The sequence below is a fragment of the Sturnira hondurensis genome, unplaced genomic scaffold (genome assembly GCF_014824575.4).
Source record: "Sturnira hondurensis isolate 20B ecotype Veracruz unplaced genomic scaffold, ASM1482457v3 Scaffold0023357, whole genome shotgun sequence".
In the NCBI taxonomy this organism is placed as follows: Eukaryota; Metazoa; Chordata; class Mammalia; order Chiroptera; family Phyllostomidae; genus Sturnira; species Sturnira hondurensis.
In genome coordinates, this window is record NW_028095988.1 from 10088950 (window position 1) to 10105786 (window position 16837).

The following is a 16837-nucleotide window of genomic DNA, read 5'->3' on the forward strand; positions in this document are numbered from 1 at the left end:
TAAATGTGTGTGTGCAGCAACCACCCTGGTGCGGACACCGGGCCAGGGGAGGGGAGGTGTCACCACACAAGGCTTCTTGGATAGCTCACAGCTGGAGTGGAAGCAGGGATGCTGCGCGCCATGGGGTAGGCTAGAATGCAGGCGCAGCAGGCCACACTGCTGGGCGGGCACAGGGACAGCGGGCTCCTCCCCGCCCCCTCCGTCCCAGCTCTAAGCTCACGTCCCGGGAAACTTCCCCCACCCCAACAGGCAGAGCTGTCATTTTACATTTGCTTATACAGTTACTTGACTCCCTCTCTGTACTATTTCCTTTTCTTTTTTAAAGATCTTATTTATTCAATTTCAGAGAAAGAGAGGGAGAGAAACATCAGTCAGCGACCTCTCCAATGACCCCAACTGCAGGCCTGGCCTGCAACCCAGGCACGTGCCCTGATGGGGAATGGGACTGTCAGTCTTTCAGTTCGCAGGCCGTCGCTCAGCCCACTGAGCCACACCAGCTGGGGCTGCACTGTTTTCATCGCACAGAAAGCTCTATCGGACAGCCCTGCTCCGAACTATAGCTCCATGAGGACAAGGCCTGTGTCTGTGTTTGGCTCACTGTCCTGGTCCCCATGGCCAGCATGGTGTTCAGTACAAAGGGCACTCAGTCCCTAGCTGTTGAATGAATGAAGGGGACAGAGAAGGGGCAAGGGCCAGGTCCTCCCCCAGGGGAACAGCTCTTGCTTCCTGGTACTGGTCTTTTGTCCCCTGTGCTCACCTATCAACCAGAGCACCCCTGCTTACCCCAGGCTCCCACAGTCTACTTTGTTCTAAGGCTTTTGTTTCTCGTGTGGGCATAGAACCTCAGGGCTGCTGCCTCCCGGCACCACTCACATCGTATATTCCCTAAACTCCAGGTGCCCCCTGGAGGTGTGCAGCAGTTGGTTGCCACTCTAGCCCTGCCAAGCAGCAAGCTTTTTGGCCATGTGTCCAGCCCACCAGTGTTCTCAGCAATTTTAAAGCAACACTGTCATCTTCAAAAACCACTGTGCAAGGCCTGACTCCTGTAACAGAGGCTCCAGTTCTGACTCAAGTTTCACCAGATGTGCAGCCCCACCGCCTGGTTGCTCTCTGGCATCGCTTTTCCCAGAGACGCCAACCTGAGTTAGCACCCTCCACGCCCCGGGTAGGATGGGAAGCTCTGTTGTGGGGACTTTCCCTCTGGGGCCTGTCTGTCTTTTGGGCCCAGCCTTGGGTCCCTGCCCTTCCTTCCTACCAGCCAGCCTACTCCTTCCTCTTTCCCAGCCAAGACGTATGCTATGGGCACAGGGTGGCCCCACCGGCCAGTGAGGAATTTCCCCAGCCTGGCAGAAGGAACTTGGGAGCAGGGAAGAGAGAAAAAAATATATCCAAGCACTCAGACCAAGTGCCCAAGGAACCCGGGACCCTGGGGGACAGGCAGTGTAGAGGATCCTCTCGCACGTTGGGTCATTCCGGTCTTCTGGTCCACCCCAGGAATCGAAACCTTACAGAACTCTGGGGTAGAGAGACTCTGATCTTTGCATGTTCTCTACCACATCTCACGAAGCAGCTGACCAACACATACTTGATGACTTCCCATGACATGAGCTCACCACCATTCACTGAAACCCATTTCACCTTAGGACAGATTTAATTATTAGAAAGTCTTTCTTCATGAGTCTCTATCTACCCAATAGTTTTTGTCTTTGCTCTCAGATATACAGAATCAACGCAGTTTCTGATCCAACCAGCAGTCCTTCAGGAGTTTGGGGACCACTATCATCTGCCCCTTGCACCATCCCCTCTACCAGTTCAGTATCTCCACGTCTTCCCTTCTGGTCATGGGCTCCCCTCACCATTCTGATTTCTCCCTTTGGACACTAAAGTTCGTTCCTGTCCCTCTTAAAATAGACCTTACCCTCCCAACAGGGTCTGCCTACCACAGATCTAGGGCCCCTGGGCCCCCCCATTCTGAGTCCTGAAGCTGTCTCCATGCAGCCCAAAGTCATGTCAGTGCTTTTGGCAAGCGAAGCGCAGAGTCGCGTCTGACCAGCCCTGTGCCAACCAGAGTCTCCCTGTCTACGCGCACTGTTATCCACCCCACCCCACTGCCCACAACTCTTGCGCTTATGCACATGACTTTCTGGGAACCACAGACCCAGACTCTACCTCTATCCCTATTCAATACTATCTCAACTCTGGCCCTCAAATTATGTTTAGGTCAGGTTCCATGACCTAGTGTTCCTCCCAAAGGTGTGTTATTTATTTTCAAATATGAGAATGGCACCTATGTGATCATTCAACATGTCACCAAAAAACTGCCTCCACTAGAGATTTCTCTGTAGGGTGACAAAGACACATTTAATCACCTTTATTTGGAGATGAATGTCCCATCGGTTGTAACTGTGCCTACTGTCCTATTATCCCACACACAATTCACCATTTTGTTCCTAAACGTACCCTGAGCTGGGTACAAAAGCACTGAGACAATCTGCCACATTCTCACAAGTGACCGGCCTGCACATGCTTGATCGTCTCCCTTGACTGGGGAACCTGGCTTCTAACCCTGACTCTGCCACCACGCATATCAATGTCATGTCACCAAGCATCTCTAGGCCTGTGATATTGTGATTTATAGTAAGAAATACGTATTTGGTATTTGTCCCCAATTCCTGACACAGAGTCCCTAAAACCCTGTAATTTCTTAAGTGATAAGAGCACTAGGAGCATCTCTCCTTCTAATGTTTGGTCTCTGACCCTGGTCCCTAACACGAGGCTCCTAAAACCCTTGTCAATCCACAAATGGTAAGAACATTAGGAGCATCTTTTGTCTAATGAGGTGGCTCAGGGTGGGCTCCCAGATGGCTTCTGGATGCGGACTGCTTACCAGTATTAGAAGCTTGCAATTTTTAGCTCCACCCTCCATCCTCCGGAGCAGAGAGAGGGGCTGGAAATGTCGTTATAATGGACCATGGCTATGCGATGAAGCCTCCATAAAACCCCAGTTGTACGGGGTTCAGACAGCTTCCAGGTTGGCAGACACCTCCACATCGGGAATGTGATGCACCTCAACTTTATGGGGACAGAAGCTCCCGCATTCAGGACCCCCCCCCCAAGACCTTGCCCTGTGTACTTCATCTGGCTGTTCATCTGTCTCCTTTATCAGGCCCTTTAATTACAAACTGGCAAACACAAGTGTTTCCTACATTCTGTGAGTCCCTCTAGCAAATTCATCAAACTCAAGGAGGGGGATCCTTGGAACCTCCAATCTGTAGCCGCTTGGTCAGAGGCACAGGTGACAACCTGGGCTTTCAACTGGCATCTGAAGTGTAAGTGTGGGTGAGGGGTGAGTACCCCTGTGGTACTGAGCCCTTCACCTGTGGGGTCTGGCGCTATCTCCAGGTAGACAGTGTCAGGATTGAGTTAAATTCTGACAGTCACAGCTGTCAGACCCAGCTGACCCAGCTGACGTCACAGAAAATTGGTCGTTGTGGGAAAAAACCTCCACACATTTGGTGACCAGAAATGTCAGAAGGGCAGTGTTCCGTATGTGCAGTAAAGGAGACACATCGGTGAAAGACTCAGCGGGGCAGAACTGGGTTCTTCACACAAAGATGGTGGAAAACTGAGTCTTTCCAACACAGAGCCACTGGGAAATGAGCAGGGGGCTAGATGATCTGTGAAGCCCTCTTCAGCTCTGACATCTTGTTCTTGGAGGTCAGGGTTAGGGAGTCAGGAAGCTGGGGCCAAAGATAAGAAGTGGGCACTTGCACCCAGGCCTTGAGGAAGCTTCAGCTCTGCCCTTCTTGCTGTGCAGCAGATGCCCTGCTCAGCTCTTGCACTTGCAATTCTTTCACTACAACTTATGCTGACCCTCTCAGACTATCCCAACATTTGATTTTCCTTCAAGTGCCTGGCTGCCCCCAACCAGATGTCTAACCACTGATCCTGTGATAACCTGCTGATCCAGGTAGGGCTCCGGGCAGATCTGGACCATCAGGGCCAAGTTCCCCTGGCTGGCTCCCTCCCCACCAGGCTCTCCAGCACACTTACCCTAGCTTCCCAGAAATCTGAGGCATACCCACACTCTTCTCACCCTCCTCTACACTCTCCGTCTTTGCCAAGCAGAGCAGACACCAGTGGGCAAGGCCAGGCTGGAGGGAAAGTGAGTGAGAGCATATCTTCTGGAATTAGACTGCCAGGACACAAGACCAGGCTCTATTGCTTATGAGTGGCATGACCTTGGACAGAGTCTTCAGCTTTTTCTCCTCAGGGCTATAAAGCACTTAGTCATTATTATTTCTCATCAATATTGGCTTCAGGGTCACAGAACCTCTCTTCAAAGTCCATTTCTTCCTTTGCTCCCCCATTGAGGCTTTTCTGCCCTGCACCCCTAGTCCTGTCTTCACCGTGACTCTACCCACAGCTTGTCTGTGGGTTTCCCATCCCCTCCTGGAGTGCTGTTTCCTGCAGGGTCTAATTACTATCTGCACCCAGCCAACACCTCTGCCTTGACCTCTCAGGCAAGCATTTCCCACTGCCTCAGGACATCTCCACTGCAAACCAAATGTGTCAGAAGTAGCCTTTCTCTTCTCGAGTACCACGCCCTGCCCCCACCCATGCCCCAAGGCCTCTACAGACCGCACAAATTCTCAAGTCCCTCAGCTTTACCACTGCAGGTGTGCCTCAAAGTCACCTTTGTCCCTGCATCTCAGTCCCAACTGCTACCAAGTCCTGTCTACTGTTCCTTAAAAATAGCCATCCTCTCACCAGCCCCCTCCTCAACTCCACCCCACTTCCTAGCAAGGTTGAGGGGACTCAGATCTGGATTTCAGGTCCTGCCTAAATATCCCTGAGAAGGGGGGGTTCTGACCCCCTTCTGACATTCACCTCCACTCCCTGTATTCTGGAACCTGATAACCCCCTTCCACACACCTATAACTGAAGAGTATAAAATAAGAGGATCAAAGCTGCACACTTATGATCTGTGCAGTTTTAGTATACTCATGTATGTGTACTTCATTAACAAGTTTTACAGGAAAATGAAAAGCACCAGGATTTTTTGTTATTTATTCATTTATTTATCTTTAGAGGGGAAGGGAAGGAGAGAAGGAGAGAAATATCAATGTATAGTTGCCTCTCGTGAGTCCCCTGCTGGGAATTGGCCTGCAACCCAGGCATGTGCCCTGACTGGGAATCGAACCGCGACTGTGTGGTTCGCAGGCCCTCGCTCAATCCACTGAGCTACACCAGCCAGGGCTAGGAGTTTAACAAAAAAAGTGTAAACCATTTCACATCACCAGATCTAGAACAGGCTCCCCTTGACCTCAGCCTAGGTCAGGTTGGGGCCTGTCGCATAGGCCCCTGTCTTACTCGAGCTTATATACTGCCATATCTGTCTCACCCCTGAGACCTGTCCTGTCCCATACTAGCCACTAGCCCCATGTGGTTGTTTATATTTAAATAAATTCAAATTAAATTAAATTTAAAACTCATTTCCTCAGTTGCACCAGCCACATTTCAAGTGCTCAACAACCACGTGGAGCTGGGAGTGACTGTACTGGATGGCGCCGATCCTACTTCCACCTCAAAGACGTTCTAGTCTAGCACAATGCTGCACTACACAGTAAGCTCCAGGAAGGCAGAGACTGAGTCTCTGTGGTCCAGAAGTGTGTCCCTGGCATGCAGTGAGCACACCCTTGGGCCCAGTTCTGATGCTGAAGACCTCTCAAGTGATTGAATTAATCACGGCCACACTACGCCAGCCCCACACCAGCTCCGGTACCTGCTTCTTCCTTCCACTCTCTGCCTCCAGAGCCCAACCCAGGGCTCATGGTCTCCTTCCTCCCTCCAAACCATCTCTGGTTTGTGATTCAGGGTCCTAGAGGCATTGTCAATGTGTGTGTGTGTGTGTGTGTGTGTGTGTGTTGAGAAGTAGGAGTAGAGAAAGGATTGGATTAGCAAGAGGTGGTTCCAGGCCTTAAGAAGCTCAAGTTTGAGCCTCTGGCAATGGCCACTCCCACCAGTGCAGTGGGCCGGCACCCAGGCTTCATTACGGATGGATTCTGGTTGTGTTTCCTCCAAGCTGTGTGCCCTTTGGGCAAGCATGTTAACCTTGGTAAACCCACAGTAAGCATTGCTTTCTCACTGTAAAATATGGATAAGAATACCTACTTCACTACCACATATGTAGTGAGTACATTAAGATGTCTGAGGCTCACCTGGAACTCAATTATTGCTTGTTCCCATCTCTACACAGAAGGCAGTAAAATTCTTTCCTCAAACATCATTCAGATCTCGACCCTCAGACACCTGCGTACTTCCCACTTACCCCACACAGGAGGCTAAATATAACTCCTAACAGCTTCTTGCCTTAAAGCAAGAGGCTTGTCATTGGTTCCACTGCTCTTATCTCCAAAGGCACCTGGTTCACCTTCTACCTGCCAGCCAGCTAAGTCTGTTTGGTTTCTTTCCCACCTTCACATCATAGTACATGCCTGAAATGCCTTTCCTGCCCTCTCTTTCCAAAAACAGGCCCTACCTCCTTGGAAGCAGATTTGTTCATGACACTCACTTCCTCCTTTAAGCCTGGCTGACTCAACTTTCCCAGTTTCAAGATTGCTAATTACTAAAACATATTTCATGACTGTTTCGGCCTACATCCACCCCTTTCCTCTTCTCTTAGTGACTATGATGTAAGACGGTACTGCACCTGTTGGCACCTGTCTTCCCAGGTATCTGGTTATACATGTGAGTGTGTATAGAGCAGGAAGCAAAAGCAAGTGGGGACAGAAAAAGAGCAGTCGGTGAGGTGGAAGGGCTGGCCCTGACACAGGTTACTTAATCTTTCAGAGTCTCAATTTCCTTGCATATTTGTCACAAAAATGGGGAAATTGCTACTATTACTGTTTACTGTGTCCTTACTCAGTGTAGGCATTGTTCTAAGCACTTTACCTACATAATTGTATTTAATCTTCACTTCAACTCTAGCAGGTGAATATCATTAAAAAGGCATAGAAGAGCCCTGGCTGGGTGGTTCAGTTGGTTGGGGCGTCATCCCATGCACCAAAAGGTTGCAGGTTCAATGCCTGGGCCAAGGCACATACCTGGATTTCAGGTTTGATCCAAGGTCAGGGCTCATACAGAAGGCAACCAATTGGTATTTCTCCCTCACATTGATGTTTCTTTCTCTCCTTTTCTCTCTCTCAAATAAATAAATAGATAAATAAATAATCAAACAAACAAACATATCCTCAGATGAAGATATTTTAAAAAGGTATGGAATATAAAAAATTCAAAGTCACACTTTCTTACCCAGATGTGAGTTGTAAACACACACATGCCACAAAGACATACACTTCTCAAAAATACAGCATACACACATGCACACTGTCACCATGAACCCCATGAAGGCCCCACCAGGAAACCTCCCTGAGCTGGTCCAAAGAACCCCCAAGAACTCTCCCTTCCCTAAATACCAACAGTACTACTAGGCCCAGCCAAGCCAGCCCACACCCTATGTGGTGTTCTGTTCATTTATTCAAATAAATACCCAAGAACTCCTAAGAACCAAGGCTAAGTATTGCAGAAGCAGGATCAAAAGTGTGTTCCTGTCTTCCAGGAACTCTGAACCGGATGGGAGATGCTGGCATACAAACCAAGGCTTACAGTAGGCAAAGGAAACACCAGTACTCTTATCATGACACATATAAAGGTCTTCTAAACCAGACTGAGGTATTATGGAGAACTTCCTGGTGGTGCTACTTGAGTTAAATCTATAAGACGAACAGGAATTACCAGGCAAACAAAGGGCAGTCAGGAAGTGGAAACAGGCTAACATGTTTGGAAACTGCAAATAGTGCTGTCAGCTGTGATAGAGAGTTTTGAACAGGGACAAGCAGGACAGAAGGCCAGAGGGGCGTGGCAGGACCCAAGTAGCAAAAGGCCTGATGTGCTAACCTGATTCAAAATCTGTCCTGAAAATTTTTCAGGAGCCCTGGAAGGCTTTTAGGCAGAGATGTGACACGATCGAATCTGCATTTTAGAAAGGCTGATCCAGCTGCACAGATGAACTGATAATAGAGGGGACAGGGTGGAAATGGGGGAATACTGAAAAGACTATCAACGATCCAGGGAAGAAATAAGCGTAAATGCTTAGTGCAGTGGGAATAGAGATGGTTTTTAAGAGATATTAAGGAAAAGTGGGGAAGGAATAGTACCATTCATTACAATAGGGAAACATAAAAGCCGAAGTTTAGACTGAATAGAAAGGAGTCACCTTTTGCTTTTGGAGTTCGAGGTGTCTCTGAGACACCCATGTAATATCTAATAGGCTTTTGAATGTGTGTGTGCACATGTATGCACACATACATATATTTTCATTCATTATTAAAGCTTGCAAGACAGCTGGGCTGGAGATGTCATCACCTTATGGGTAGCAATTAAAAACCATGGGTGCGGATGAAGTCACCCAGAGTAAGTGTGAGTCAGAACATGTGGGCCCACGACAGGGCTGTTAAGGTTCTCCCAGCAACATTACATTAAGGAAAAAGAAAATGAGGAAAGGGCCCTAAGATCAACTTTTAGGAGAGAAGAAAGGGGTTAAGGTGCAGAAGCCAGGGCAAAGTGTCAAGTTTAATAAAGTCAGTAGTGTCAAATGCTGCAGAGGCCATGAAAAGATAAAGATAGGAAACTCCATCCATTAGACCTAGCAACTAGGAGGTGGCCTGTACAACCAGAATGAGGCCAGTGAAGTGGTGAGGGAGTGTTTTTAGGCTGTTGGAGAAATCTCTTCAGTTGACGTGCTTACTGTTGGAGTAGCTGACACATACTAACTGCAGCACCCACTGCTTTCACAAGCGGCCAAGGCCGCGCGTGCGCACTCGTAATCACTGGAGGGCTGTTTCCGGACCCCGCGCACGCGCCCTCAAAGCCCACCTACGCCGCTCAGGCCCCTCCTAAGGCCTGCAGAGGGCGCTGCGCCTTGGAGAGTCGGGGCGGGGTGCCGCTCTAGCTAGCGTCCGGGCTCGGTGGCGGGCGCCGCAGCTCCGCGTCCTCCACACCGCCTCTCAGTGCAGGTGGGTCTGCCCGCGGCGGGCGGGAGTGCTTGGTAGCTAGCAGTGGGGAAGACTGGCAGCGGTAACCTACATGCGCAGAGTGGACCCCATCGCCTAAATGCTGTGGCTCGGGTCCGGCCCTGGTGGATAGGGGCGTGGGCAGAACAGCACGGGTGCAAATCTCAGTCCAGTAGTCGCCTCCTCCTAGAAGTGCAATGCCCGTCCAGAACTACTTTACAACCCGGGGTCTCAGACCCAGATGGCATGCGGCTTCCGGGGCAACAACTGGGGGCGGGGTTACATGGGGCGGGGCTTCTATGATTGACACTTCTTTCCCCAGGTTTCACAGGCTGCCACTGGACCCCACCCCTGGCTTGAACCCTGAACCAGCATCATGGTGAGAACCCCGAGTCCAGCTCCTCACCTGAGCATGCCCATGACCTTGCCCCTAGTAGCCTTACCTTTCCATTTGCCTTTGTAAACCTGAGGCTCCCCAGTGGGTTCCGTGGATCTGCTCCTGCAACTCAACCTGCTCCCTTCCAACCCGCCTATCCCTGTAGCACGGGCGCCTGAAGGTGAAGACTTCAGAAGAGCAGGCGGAGGCCAAAAGGCTAGAGCGGGAACAGAAGCTGAAGCTATACAAGTCAGCCACCCAGAGTGTCTTCCAGAAGGTGGAGCCCTCGGAGCTAGCCCTCTCTCCACGTGGCCCCCTTAGTATATAGCACAGAGGCCAAGAGCTGGGCCTTAGAATCAGACTGCCTGGGTTCTATCGCTTACTGCCATGTGACCTTGGGCAAGTGACTGAACCTCTTTGGAGCTCAAATTTGCTCATCTGTAAAATGAGGCTAATAATTGCACCTACTGCACGAGGCTGTTGTGAAAGTTCAATGAAAGAATGCATGTAAACCCATGAAGCGCTTTACATACTACCTACTATATGGCATGGGGTTTACAGAATGCTGGATAGTTCTGTTTATGTTATTTAGCCTAAAGTGGAAGAATGATATGATCTCTGACCCTGCTACCTATCTTCTCAGCGCCAGGCTGGTGAGCTGGATGAGTCAGTGCTGGAACTGACAAGCCAGATTCTGGGAGCCAACCCTGACTTTGCCACCCTCTGGAACTGTCGACGAGAGGTGCTCCAGCGGCTGGAGTCCCAGAAGTGTGTAGGGGTTCAGAATCCCAGGAAGATGACCCTAGCCCTACCTCTCTGCCCTGCCTGGGTCCAGGGATAGAGGAGGAAGCGGGTAGTCAGAGACACAGGCAGAGGGCAGTTGAAGATTGTTGCAGAAAATCAGGGGTGAGCTGAAGTTGGATGTTGGAGGTCCCTGACCCCTGTTCCCCTCTGGGTGCAGGTCCCCCGAGGAGCTGGCCACTGTGGTGAAGGCAGAACTGGGCTTTCTGGAGAGCTGTCTGAGGGTGAACCCCAAATCCTATGGTACCTGGCACCACCGCTGCTGGCTGCTGAGCCGCTTGCCAGAGCCCAACTGGGCTCAAGAGCTGGAATTGTGTGCCCGCTTCCTCGAGGTTGATGAACGGAACTGTATGTGCCTGCAGATTCTGTCCCCACAGCCCTCACCTGTCCCATGTCCTGGTACTGGAGCCTCAGTAAGGCCCAGAGTGGGGAGGGATGACCAGGACAGGCCTACTGAGCTGATGGCAGAGAGATTATGGAGCCAAACTCTGTGGGATGCATAGAGGTCTTTCTTGGGACCTTTGAGGGAACTCCAGGGGTACCACCTAGGGAGCTGCTCCTGTTGCCCTGCTTCTGAGATGTGCTGTCACCCCTCCCCCCCAGTTCATTGCTGGGACTACCGGCGTTTTGTGGCCGCACAGGCAGCTGTGTCCCCTGCAGAGGAGCTTGCCTTCACTGATAGCCTCATCGTTCGAAACTTCTCCAACTACTCTTCCTGGCATTACCGCTCCTGCCTCTTGCCCCAGCTGCATCCCCCGCCAGACTCTGGACCACAGGGGCGCCTCCCTGAGGGTGTGCTTCTCAAAGGTAAGCAGGGTTGGGTGCTGGGGAGGACTCTGCACCACTGTCCTCCCAGCCTAGCCCTGTTTCTGAACCTGCCGTTGGGTTTCTGGGCAGCTCTTTCATGCCTGGCTCTGGGGATGCGTAAGATTCAGCCCCTGACAGAGGGGAGCTCATGTCCTGTAGGAAAATAAAACTGGTATATGTAGCTGCTGTACAAAGCTAGCATGTAGGCAAACCGAGGACTGGAGGCACACCAAGGGGAGGGTGGGATGTTGGGGCAGCCAGGATCTTAACCACAGCCCTGTGCCTCCTGGGCCTCTGCAGAGCTGGAGCTGGTGCAGAATGCCTTCTTCACTGACCCCAATGATCAGAGTGCCTGGTTCTATCACCGCTGGCTTCTGGGACGAGGTGAGCAGTGGGGGAGGAGGCTGGGTGTTAAGGGCTTGGAATGAACAGAAGAGGATTTAAGGAGACCCAAGGCTGTGTCTCCCTGACAGCTGACCCCCAGGATGCTCTGCACTGCCTGCATGTGAGCCGGGACGAGGCCTGTGTGACTGTCTCCTTCTCTCGGCCTGTCTTGGTGAGTCCTACAGCCTTTGCTAGAGAACATTGTGGACTGTGGGCTTCACACTTTGGGGCTGATGGGGTCTCTCTTTTCCTCTGTGCCAGGTGGACTCTAGGACGGTGACCTTGCTGCTCATGGTTGATGAGTCACCCCTGCCTGTGGAGTGGAGGACTCCAGACGGCAGGAACCAACCCGGTCATGTCTGGGTATCCCAGGATTTCTGGGACACAGCGGGGGCTGGGGCAAACCTGGGTGGGATGATCAGAAAAGTAGCATGGCTGGGCATTTCCTTGACCCAGTGCTCCCAGCTTTGTGACCTGCCTGCTGCCTCCCTCAATGACCAGTCTCCCCAACATACATTTCGCGTCATTTGGACAGCAGGCGACATCCAGAAGGAGTGTGTGCTCTTAAAAGGTGACGTAACCTGCAGCAGCCCCTGCCCCTTCTTCCTCTCATGGGTGTCCCCTCCTACCACCTACTCTTTCTCTCAGGCCACCAAGAGGGCTGGTGCCGAGACTCAGCCACAGATGAGCAACTCTTCAGGTGATGACGGGGAAGCGTGCCTGCAGGAGAGGACTCTGGGCACCAGGCAACTGGGATGGGAGGCAGGGGGCTCAGGCAGGTGGTCTCAGCCTGGATAGGGGGATGGCAAGTACCCCAGGGCTGTGGGCATCATCTCTCCCCCCTCCCCCCTCAGGTGTGAGCTGTCGATGGAGAAGTCCACGGTGCTACAGTCCGAGCTTACATCCTGTAAGGAGCTCCAGGAGCTGGAGCCTGAGAATAAATGTGAGGCCCTATTCCCTGAGATCCTACTTCTCTCAGGAGGCCCCTTTCTATGTGTGTTGGAGGGGACGGGGACTAGGAAGGGTCTCAAGAACATGGGAGCAGAGGAGGGGCCTCTTCCCACCCTCTTCACAGGGTGCCTGCTCACCATCATCCTGTTGATGCGGGCACTGGACCCCCTCCTATATGAGAAGGAGACACTGCAGTACTTCCAGACACTCAAGGCAAGCTGGGCCTGCAGGAACAGACGAGGGGGAGGCCCCGTGGGCAGGAGGAAGGCAGCTGACACAGATTCCTTGCTGACCTTGTCCCCGCCAGGCGGTGGACCCAATGCGGGCAGCATACCTGGATGACCTGCGCAGCAAGTTCTTACTGGAGAACAGCGTGCTCAAGATGGAGTATGCGGAGGTGCGCGTGCTGTACCTGAGTCACAAGGTACAGACTGCGTGTTGCCTTCCCCGGGCCCTCATCCCACTGGCCCACCCTTCTTCCTCATGGCCTGGCCAGCTTTTCTGTTTGTTCCCTGGTCTGCCTGGCCTTGCCTTCAGTCTCAGGTGCCTTTCTGGACATTTTTCCTCTGTTCATTGGAGCAGGCCAACACCTAAAGCCTGAATAGTTCCCATAGGTCCCTGACAAATAGTTCCCAAAGGTTCCCAGACTCTGTTTTTCCTCTGCTTGTAGTCCTTCCCAACCAACCCTCCCAACACATGAGTTTTACCCCATCACTGCAGCCCACCTCTGCTCCCAGCATCCAGCTGTCCGGACTCACCAGGCCCCTCCTGCCAGTATCTGTGTTTCCCCCGGTGCCCTCCTTTGTCCCCTGTGCCTGCTCCCACTCCGCTGGCCACCTCACCCACAGCACTCGTGTCTGCCCCATGTCCTTGACTTGTAGCATGTACTATGGTGGGCTGTAAAGTAAGCTTCCCACCTGCCCCACCCTCTCCTAATTTGGGGGCCCCAAGGGCCTGTGTGGGGCACAGAGGGCACGTGCCTGGGAAATGATGGCTGAGGCCCCGCCCCATCGGGTGTCTCATTCCCTCCTCAGGACCTGACGGTACTCTGCCATCTGGAACAGCTGCTTTTGGTCACTCATCTTGACCTGTCGCACAATCGCCTCCGAGCCCTGCCCCCTGCCCTGGCTGCCCTGCGCTGCCTTGAGGTAAAGTGTGCACTCCTCCATCAGTGTCCGGGGTGGTCCTTTTCCCTTCTTCTACCTCAGAAGCCTGCCCCCCCCCTACAAAGAGATGCCCATGTCCTCCCAGCCACTGCAGACCCCCCTGTCTTCCCCCTTTCATCACCCAGCCTGACCCCAGGAACCCTCCCATGCACCGTAATGTAAGCTTGTCACCCTGGGTGCCCCAGTTGCTTGCACCAGTCTCAGGCTGACAGCCGCCCACCTGCCTTCTCTTCCCTATCCTCCCTGCCCCTCAGGTGCTGCAGGCCAGCAATAATGCCATCGAGTCCCTGGACGGTGTGACTAACCTGCCGAGGCTGCAGGAGCTCTTACTGTGCAACAACCGTATCCTTCCTTCTGGGTGCCTTTTAGACCGTGGGTAGGGTGAGGTGCCACACTGGGAAAGGACGGACAGCAAGCAGGGGGGTGCCCCCTGAGGAGGGATGGGAAGGGAGCTCTGACGGTCTAAGCTGAGGAGAGGGGCGGTGTGGCTGTCCTGGACTTGCACCATGCAGTTCTGAGGGGCCAAGCGGTTTCCTCAGGCCAGCGTTCACAAACAGGCAGCCTGCAGATGTGCTCGGGTGTGAGGTAGTATTTTAAAAGTCAGGAAGTTCCCTGGCTGGTGTAGCTCAGTGGATTGAGCGCGGGCCTGCGAACCACACAATCGCGGTTCGATTCCCAGTTAGGGCACATGCCTGGGTTGCAGGCCAGTTCCAGGTTCCTGGTTCCCTGCAGGGGACGAATGAGAAGCAACTATACATTGATATTTCTCTCTCCCTCTCTCTCTCTCTCCTTCCCTTCCCCTCTAAGATAAATAAATAAAATCTTTAAAAAAATAAAATAAATAAAAGTCAGGAAGTTTTATATTTTAAAAATTTGGAATTCTGATCCCTCTTAAAGATTTTAAGTTAAAGCAGCCTTGGCCTGTATTTTCTTTGTTTTCCTTTTTTTTTTTAAAGATTTCATTTATTTATCTTTAGAGAGACAGGAAGGGAGGGAGAGAGGGAAAGAAACATTGGTGTGTGAGAGACATATTGATCTGTTTGATTAATTGCCTCTCACATTCCCCAGCCCCACCCCCTCGCCCAACTTGGGACCTGGCCCACAACCCTGGCGTGTACCCTGACTGGGAATCAAACTGGCAACCTTTCAGTTCACAGGCCTGCACTCAGTCCACTGAGCCACACCAGCCCGGGCTTGCCTGCATTTTCACTCAGCAATCTTTGGTCACTGCTGAGTCGTGGGTGCCTCTAGCCATGGCTAGCCTTCTTCTTAGCCACAGTCTCCACCACTTGTAGCACAACCCAGCCTGCCCACTGTGCTTCCTGCCTGGCCCTTGTGGGCAGATGTTTGCAGTCCCTGCCTAGAGCCTTACTCCCTCTAGGGCAGCATGCAGGGTGCTCAGCAGCCAGACTACCAGTGAAAACAGTGATGAGTACATAGGAGCAGACGGGATCTGGGGGAACTGGCCAACCTTTCCTTGACTCTCCTGCCTAAGGTCTCCAGCAGCCTGCAGCACTTCAACCTGTCGCCTCCTGCCCCAAGCTAGTGCTCCTCAACCTGCAGGGCAACCCCCTGTGCCAGACTGTGGGCACTTTGGAACACCTGGTTGAGCTGCTCCCTTCAGTTAGCAGCATCCTCACCTAAGAGACCCTGCCCCCGTCCTGCCCTCTAATTTATGGGACCGAATAAAGAATGGGGAAGCCTCTAAGGCTGCTGAGCGGCTGCTGCTGCTGCCGTCACTGTCATCACCATGACTACTGCCACCTTTCTGGAAAAGGGAGGGAGAGAGTTAGGGTGTGTTGGCCCACCGTTTCCTTTATTTTATGCTCAGTCCTGCTATTCCCTGTCGTGGAGAATCAAAGCCTCAGCATCATTCCAGCAGAATCGGGGTGAAGGCTAGATTCAAGTTTACCTTCTGGTTGGGTGGTCTGGAGCTGGGTCTGGATTCCAGGCTGGGATCCAGTTTGGAGTTGGGTAACAGTTGGGTCTGGGCTACAAAGCAGCTATGTCTCCAACTGGAAGGGCTCCTAAAAGTTTCTCCCATGACCCCTGTGCCTTCCAGATGCCCTCTGCCCAGGAGCCCTGGCTCTCATTCACCACAGCCAAGAAGGCTGTTTCCAGGAGGAAGAGGTGCGGGCACCCTTGCTCTACCCTCTTAGAACAACAGTATCCTTCCCCATGAATAGCATTATGCTGTTGAAGAGCTCTTTAAAATACTTGATCCCATTCGTTCATCATAAGCTCTCAGGCATGAGATGATTAGGCCCATTGTACTGATGAGGAGACTTGGTAAGACACGCCCATGACTGCTGAGCTCAAGTCCTAGAGCCAGAGCTCTCTGCACAGCTTGCTCCAGGATTCCACACTCCTGTTCTTGCTTCTGTGTTAATGTGGAACAATTGAACAGAGCCCTGCCTCACTCCCTGAATCGGGGGTCTGCTTTCATGGTGACCCCCACCACACACGCCCTTGTGCACCTGGGACCCTGGCACGTTTATGCTCACATGCACACCCTTGTCCTGAGTGAAAGCCCTGAGGCACTCGAGCCTCTGGAGGGAGGAAAAGGGAGTGGCTCAGGGTAGGCCACTGAGTCAAACCTGGCTGGATGAGGGGAAAAAAAGATTGAAACAAAAGGGAGAGAGTTTGACAGGCATTTTTCTGGTTTCCTGGAAATCTTCCCGGGCCTCTGTTTGCTCACACACATCCGGATCTTCAAGGTCCAGCCCCTTTTCGTGATGCACAGACAACCCGTCAATGAAGCCCTTTGGCTGACCTCCCTCATATCTGCCTGGGATTTTCATTTCCACTGGTGGGTTGTCTGAAAGTGTTGGAGGTTGGGGCAGACCCCTTTGTGGGGCTGAGCCTTGGAGGTGGGCTGGAAAAGGTCAGCGTGAGTGGAAAGCTTCCTGCCTCTGCCACACTCCCTGAGACACCTCCCTGCCCGATGCATCATCAGACTCCACCTCGCCTCAATCAGCTTCCTTGTCTTCTTGCCAACCCTGTTTTCTGTTCGATGGCCAGTGGGACACCAGTGGGATGGAGGAGAGAGGACCCAAGAGGGGGCCCAGCCTTCCTGTAGACCCCCCAAGAAAGCCTTTGTAAAGATGGCTGGCCTCTACCTTGCTGCTCTCTCCAGGGCAGCAACGGGTGTTTCCCCTGTGGCAAGGTGGAGCTGGGATGCATACAGGGCAGGTGCCTGAAGCCGGTTAGTCAGGATTCCCAGGAAGAGTTTGGGGGTTGGAGAACCCAGGACTCCCGCTGACCAGACAATCCTGGGG

At 52.4% G+C, this 16837-nt stretch overlaps 1 protein-coding gene across 1 annotated transcript; it reads left to right on the forward strand.

Annotated features, from left to right (window-relative positions):
* The first annotated feature begins 8966 nt into the window (after positions 1–8966).
* Positions 8967–15304, forward strand: RABGGTA (Rab geranylgeranyltransferase subunit alpha). Its single transcript, XM_037037668.1, has 17 exons — positions 8967–9077; positions 9397–9453; positions 9617–9727; positions 10094–10218; positions 10412–10599; positions 10855–11058; positions 11359–11442; positions 11532–11614; positions 11704–11805; positions 11908–12013; positions 12091–12142; positions 12297–12385; positions 12518–12606; positions 12701–12817; positions 13428–13541; positions 13814–13901; positions 15055–15304. The coding sequence occupies exons 2-17, from the start codon at positions 9451–9453 to the stop codon at positions 15201–15203; spliced, it is 1704 nt and encodes a 567-aa protein (XP_036893563.1). The 5' UTR covers positions 8967–9077; positions 9397–9450; the 3' UTR covers positions 15204–15304.
* Positions 15305–16837: the final 1533 nt, after the last annotated feature.

Bases quoted from the DNA above. Each gene is read 5' to 3' on its own strand.
- RABGGTA (XM_037037668.1), top strand. The intron at 10,600-10,854 runs GTATGTGCCTGC...CCTCCCCCCCAG, and splicing joins CGAGGTTGATGAACGGAACT to TTCATTGCTGGGACTACCGG. The intron at 11,806-11,907 runs GTATCCCAGGAT...CAGTGCTCCCAG, and splicing joins ACCAACCCGGTCATGTCTGG to CTTTGTGACCTGCCTGCTGC.